The 7,266-nt window shown below is 26.5% G+C and overlaps 1 protein-coding gene across 1 annotated transcript; it reads right to left on the reverse strand.

Annotated features, from left to right (window-relative positions):
• Positions 1–2,589: 2,589 nt before the first annotated feature.
• On the reverse strand, positions 2,590–5,368 carry LOC124938638 (thioredoxin H-type). Its single transcript, XM_047479115.1, has 6 exons — positions 5,222–5,368; positions 4,938–5,102; positions 4,789–4,848; positions 3,917–4,036; positions 3,069–3,191; positions 2,590–2,986 (listed from the first exon to the last, which is right to left on the reverse strand). Exons 3-6 carry the CDS (start codon positions 4,807–4,809, stop codon positions 2,840–2,842), a joined length of 411 nt encoding a protein of 136 aa, XP_047335071.1. The 5' UTR covers positions 4,810–4,848; positions 4,938–5,102; positions 5,222–5,368; the 3' UTR covers positions 2,590–2,839.
• Between the last annotated feature and the right edge of the window lie 1,898 nt (positions 5,369–7,266).

The following is a 7,266-nucleotide window of genomic DNA, read 5'->3' on the forward strand; positions in this document are numbered from 1 at the left end:
CTTAATTCACATTTGAATTTGGTGTGAATTTCATTAGCCCATATATAATTTCCATTTAATTAATGGAATTAGTTTAATTCCAACAAAACGACCTACAAAAAATTGATAGTATTATTCCGACTATAAAAACCCGAGACGAAAAATTCGATTCAATTAAATAAGATATCGAACCGAATAAAATATAACACCAACTCAACTAATCGAACCGAATAAAATATAACATCAACTCAAATCTGAGTGATAAAAAGTCTAGGCACCCTCTAATACTAAAATAATCATAAGAGAAAAAAAAACAAAATAATCTATAAAAGATTTTTATAGAGATAAATAAGAAAATGTGTGTTGTCCGAATATATATTTTTCATTATTAAACATGTGAAATTATTATTTTTAATATAGACATAGGCATTGTGAGTTTAATAATGTCTTTAGGTTATTTAAATAATTTTGTCTAAGGGTCTATCTAAAAATTTCAATTAGAGCTTTTTATTAGAAAAAAAGAATGATTAAAGGATTAGCAGGACAAATATCACTATGAGAATCTTGTGATCGGGACAAAATTGGCTACAAGTAATCTTTGAAAGGTTAAAAAGTATGCAAGTAAAGAATACATTATTAATCAAAACCGACCTAAATGGATTTGTTTGTTGTTTTTTCAATAAAGGATCACTTTCTGTTAAAGTTTTTTTACATATATCAATTAATTTTATAAAATTTCTCATTTTATTTAATTATTATACGGTAGAGGCTTAAATTATCCCTTGACATAACTGTTTGATTGATTGGTCGACTTGCTCATCATTCATATTTGCGGATCTTTAGAGATCACCCAAATAATTTATAAGAGTGTTGGATTTTTGTTCACTATAATTCTAATTATTGTAAATTTATTTTATTATTTAATATCTAAATTTTTATTTAGTTATTTTGATTTTGTTAATATTATTTTGTAATTTAATTGTTTATATGTAACTCTCTATTTAATTAGTGATAAATAATTTATTTATAAAACAATGTAATGATTAGGATGGACAAAAGGAGACATAAATTAGAATTAGGAGTTTAAAATTTATGTAAGGAAAAAATGTAAGAAAAAAATTATTTACCTCTAAACTATTAGTCTATTATATATTTTAAAAAGATTTACATACACAAAAGTTTATATGTATTAATTGTTTTTATAAAAGTTTATTTTATTTTCTAAATATAACAAGTAATAGTAATTTCAGAAAGTACCCATTTTACAGAAAAAAAAGGTAAATTTTTATTTGAGTTTCCAATTTAAGTCATTTTATTAAAAAAAAGTGTCATATAAGTATTAGATTATCTCAATTTTAGTCCTTTTGCAACTTTATCCTAAATTAACAAAGTATATTTCTTACTTTAACATAATTATTTAAAAAATAAATACTAAATTTAACTCATTTCAAATTTTTTTCAAATATTTTCTTATATTGTAAATTTTTTAATCACTCAAATCAATTTCAACAATTTAAAATCCATAAATCAAAACAAAATACTATATTTAAAAAAAAATATGAATATTATTTCATTTACCGACATAACAAAAACTAATTAAAAAACAAAAATAATTTGTTGGAATAAAAAAACTGACTATACAATTTCAAATTTGGCCTCATTCGATAAAATTTAACTCAAGTTCTTGTCTAAAATAATAATTAAACCAAAAAAATATTTTAATCCACCAATAATTCAAATGGCAAGATTCTCACCTAATAAATCTAATATTTATAAATCAGATCACAACAAATAGCTATTTTGTTTGAATTATCTGGATGCAATTATTATTGTGGACAACAAACTTGTTTAAAGTGGATAGCAGGATCCTTAGTGGGGAAGAAAAGAATAATATGGGGAATTTGAGGGCAACTTTGCCAGTTGCCCCACCAACCATTTTGCTGATCCTTAAAATTATAGTTCCATTGTTAAATGATGTGTGAATGATTGTTGTTTTTTTGTTTTAATAAGGAATTTAGATATATATTGATCTTCCTAATGATTCTTTATATGAGCTGTAATCCAAAATGAAATGAAGATAATTTAATTCATATATAGTGCCTTTTGTAATCACATTTTATGATATAATGTCTTAAAAGTCGCAATAAATAACCTTTATATCAAAGAAGCAAAAAAATTACACATAATTTCAATCATGTTTCAAACTATGATTCTAAGCAAAAGCTCATTAAAATTGCATATTGAAAACTAAGAACGCTATAAGTTGAACTTGAGATCATATGAGTACGAGAAGACTACTAACTTCCTAAATTAAAAATTAAAAAAGATAAAAACACCTTGAAATTTAAAAGACAATAATAATTTTTTCAACTTCTTTTTGGAATTAAAGGAGAACACATGACATTCCACATCTATGACCCCGCTTAAACTCAAAGTACTTTTACATAGAATTGAACCCGTGACCTTTTGATCTCTTAAGTCGACTCTTAACACTGGACTATCTTGGTAGGAAAATTTTTAGATTACTAGACTCCAAAATAAAAGGAAATACTAGAAGGACATTTTTCTAAGAAAATACAAGAAATAACAATGAAAAATAACTAGACAATAGAAACTATAACATTTCCATAATTATGACAACTTCAAAGAGTAAGCATATTCATCATGGCCAGCAATCTATAAAGGCAACATACACTAATGAACACAATTTACAATCAAAGGCAATACTCATGTCAATCAATACTTACTTTACTCACATCAGAATGAAGCAAATCACAATATTATCACCACTACCTCCTCATCCCACCCCATCCGAAAAAGAAAAAACAAAAAAGAGAAAGGGACTTTCCTTTACCTCCCCTTAGGTTGCTGTAGTTGAATCTGAAATAGCAGTTATCTTTTTCTGTAGCTCTGGCTTGTTGGCTCCGACAAGCTTGTCTACTTGTTGGCCATCCCTAAGGAAAAAGAATGTGGGAGTCGCTTTAATATCCCATGAAGTACTGAAATCCTGCAGTAAGAACAAAAATCAATATTCTTTTTGCTCACAAGTATAACACCAAATAAAATATTAATCCACAAGTAATGGATACCGTTAGTTCATCAACATCAACTGTCAGAAACAGAAGTCTTAGATACTTCTCGGACAGCTCAGAGTAGAAGGGTGCAATCACTCTACAAGGTCCACACCAAGAGGCGCTAAAATTTGCAACCACCTGTTGAATTAGCAGCTGATCACTTTCAAAATTTACAAATTTCTTATCAGATAAAAGAAACCCAAACCATACGGACCTATAAAAAGTTTAGATTTGACGATGGCAGAGTTTGATAGCACAACTTATCACTTAATCTAAGTAATCATATGTTTATTTGAGTTCATTTGATAACTGTTATCTAAAATCACTTCATTTAAATGACTTAACTCAATAATATAGTAAGAGCCTATAATTAATCAAATTATGTTACTATAAGGTTAAAGTAGTCTATAAATACTTTTCTGACATTAGTTCCACTTTTATTGAATTAACTTGCATATCAAAACTTAAAATTCAGATATTTTCAATAATCAGTATTCAAAACTTAAATGACTCGGCACTTAAAATTCAATAATCAGTATTCAAAACTTAAATTTCAATTTTATCAAACACGCCTTAGACTATTGACATGAGAGGTAATCTTTGGAGTATAACGAAAATCTTCAGCTTCATCAATCAGTCATGTCTTTTACAGTTGAAACAAAGTTATAGAATAAGATGCTCTTAAATGAGATCTGTTCTTTTATCCTAGCGTTTTGTAGATTTTAATGAATTTTCTTTAACAAAAATGGACGCAAATACAAATCTTCAAGATGAAAATACAAACAAAACTCATGTTTCATCATCAAGAAGCATCCTTGTAATGATTAACTAACTAGTCAAAAGAAATACTGAAAGTTACTTACAATCTTTCCATCCTTGCTTGCCTCAGCAAGCTTTTCATCCCAACCCTCTTTGGTCGTAATAAGGTGCACATTTCCACCAGTGAACTCGATGCCATTGTCATCATCATCATGCTTATGTTTCTGGTACCATTAAACAACTTCATCAGTCTTAAGAGGCTCAAAACTATCAGCTGAACAGGAACATATCTTGAGGTTCTAAGGAATTAGCTCCCTAATCATCACTTCCTTCACATTCAAGCAAACTTAACTATCTTCTATTTTCACTTTTATGTTGGAATGGTTCCATAGCATTTATTAGAATGTTTCTGAAATTCTAAGCTTGAAATTCTAAAAACTTCATTATTGATGATCTCTACATTAAACATTGATTAAATATGACTTTAATAAAAGCATGTTCTCACAAGCAAAAGAAATAATAACCCAAGTCCTTTTTATATCAAACAAGGTTATTTACAAATACCCACTTGGTTATTCAAACAAGGCCGAAGTAGTTCATCATGAATTGACAGAAATAGTTGAATAACCAGGAGCAGACATTGGCCATATTTGGAAACAATGTTTTAGTGAAAATGAATATGGATTGAGAGAAACCACCAATTTATTTTGAAAACACAGATACATTCTTGTTTGGTATAACTGTGTATGGCTTTGTGGTTGAGATTACAATCTCAATCATAAGAAAGTAAATACATTTGGATGGTTCTGTAGTTGTTGGGATGATCTATGAGAAATCAGCACACAATAATGCAAAAAGTCAAACAACAATGAATAATGTAAAAAACAACAACCTTTAAGATCAGGAAGCAAAATTTCTAACATCTATATGCAGTTCATCTAAGGATTTCAGTAATATAATCAAGTGGTTTATTTACCTTAGTTAAGCAAATTCCCATGAGAATTGATTGATAACTCTTCAAGACTCAAACCCTTAACTGCGGATGTAAATCAAAAATCAAAGGCAAACCCAAAAAATACAAAGACAAAGTGATTATTTCTCCAAAGTCAAAACGTGAAAATCTACCTATATCACAAAACCCACAACAGCAACAATTACTCTATCTATCTGTGAACACCTTCAAAGACAAGGCAACAAAAGAATCCTGTGAAATCAAACCCTCGTCGGAGAAAGTAAGAAATCAAGACAATGGCACTGACGAAACTCTCTGATCGCAAAGTTCTCTCCTTTCTGTGGTTAAAATCAAACAATTCCGGTGATTCTTCGAAATGGACGATAATCAACAACCGTTTAACATACAAAAGGAAAGTAGATAGAAGGGCGAAGTTTTATAGGAAAATTCAACCGACCCTCAATTCAACCGTGGACACTGATTTTAGAGATGGTTTCTGATTTCCCCACCAGAAAAAAGGCAGGAATTGAAATACCTCGAAGATGGCCGGCGTCTTGGACTCTTTTGGTTATCAAATTGGACCAAGAAGATGAGATAGGAAACAGGGAGGGAAACAAACATTAATGTCTTTGGACATGATAAATTGACTCTTGAATTAGTGCAATATATTCAAATTAAACCCCAACTTCACTTTTTCATTTATTAAAAAAGTCTTAAAATTTTTTAGAGTAAATTAAAAAAGAAATTATAGATAAAAAAGAGTGAATAAATTTGAGTTTTGTTCGTTTTTTTTAAGAATTAGATAAATAAATAGAAAATTAAATTTTACAAAACTAGAAAAATAAGGATGATGTCGAATTTATTAAAGATTTTTATTTTCCGACCCTACCAACTGTCGAAGATAGTCATAAAAATAAATTGATCAAAATCATGATATTTATGAGAAATAAAGATAAACCTTTTTAAGAAGAATGAATGATTTTGACACTTTATTTTGTCTATTTTAAATTCAATTGATTACATAAGTGCAAACTTGTGTTTTTAAAAAATCAAGGGAGTAAAATCTTGGGGAATTTATTGTAGTATGTATTGCTAAAAGTTTAGAAGTAAGATAATTTGTATGTATAACTAAATCAAAAAAGATAATTAACTTCTTAATTACAATATTGCAATAATTACACTAATAAATACAAGTATGGTCTTAACTAAAACAAAATCTAAGACCTTGATTATTTTTATTTTTATTTGATTTTCAATAAGGGACCATCACAGGATGATATATTTTAAAATTTATATTTGATCTTGTAAGTAATTTTTCATTTAATTGTTATTTTCTATTAAAAGATATATAAGTTAAGTAAATTTAGAAAGGAAAATATATATTGAGCAATATAATAATGTTACATGACTTGCAATAATAACACTCAGACGGATCTATGCTTCAGGTGAACCATCCCAAAAATAATAATAAATATTTATTTATTTTATGACATTATTTCTTAATTTTTTTATATTTTTATAATTTAATTAACTATATACTTATTTAATTTAAAAAAATGAAAAAACTCACTTATATTCACTAGTTTTATCAATAATATGCGATTACTTTACAACCTTATTATTATTAAGGTGTTTTGGGAAAAAAAATAGTAAAAGCGACTATGAATTCATTGAATTTTTAATAGTATCTCCAAACTCGTTAACACTAATGTCTTTTTTTTCTATGTTTGTTCATTGATAAATATTTTGATTTATGTTTTATTATTTCTCAAATTATTAATATCATTGTGTTTCGAGTGTGTTTGATGACATTTGGATAATTGTATTTTTATATTGATAAATTTTTATCGTTAGCCTTAAACGACTATCATATATATATATATTATATTGATGATTTTTTTAAAAATAAATAATAAAATTGAGAATTTATTGTAATAAAAATAATTATTTTAAGAAATATAATTAAACTATAATTGGTATAGATATGTTTTTGTTATTTTTTTAAAAAGTGGTATATTATCACAATTATAATCATTTTTTAAATTTATAAAATCTTTTTTATATTTGATATATTATAAAAAAAAAAGTGCATGGAATAAATGAAAATTTGGAGTAAAAATTGATGTTAAATTTGATTTTTTTAAATAATATTTTTACATTTTAATATTTAAAAAATTAACATTTTATCAATATATATATATTAACAAAAACACCAACAAGTGGTTATAAAATAGTTTCGCAAACCACTGTAATTTATTTAAAATTATATTTCCTGACCTTTTTAATTTGCTGTGCTTTGTCCTTGTGATGATATTTTTAGTTGATTTATAAAATAATGGAAAATAATTATTTTATAACAAATATATAAAAAAAAAATAGGCTTGCAGTACCCTCAGAATGATCACATATATAAGTTGCTCAACATTTATATATATAATTAAATATTAAATTGATTTAAAAAATAATAATAAACAAGTGACTGAAAACACATTTACAAATTAA

The sequence above is a fragment of the Impatiens glandulifera genome, chromosome 5 (genome assembly GCF_907164915.1).
Source record: "Impatiens glandulifera chromosome 5, dImpGla2.1, whole genome shotgun sequence".
Classification (NCBI taxonomy): domain Eukaryota; kingdom Viridiplantae; phylum Streptophyta; class Magnoliopsida; order Ericales; family Balsaminaceae; genus Impatiens; species Impatiens glandulifera.

Bases quoted from the DNA above. Each gene is read 5' to 3' on its own strand.
- LOC124938638 (XM_047479115.1), bottom strand. From the start codon at position 4,809: ATGGGAATTTGCTTAACTAAG. The intron at 4,037-4,788 runs GTAAATAAACCA...TAATGGTACCAG, and splicing joins TGGGAATTTGCTTAACTAAG to AAACATAAGCATGATGATGA. The intron at 3,192-3,916 runs GTAAGTAACTTT...CTAATTCAACAG, and splicing joins CAAGCAAGGATGGAAAGATT to GTGGTTGCAAATTTTAGCGC.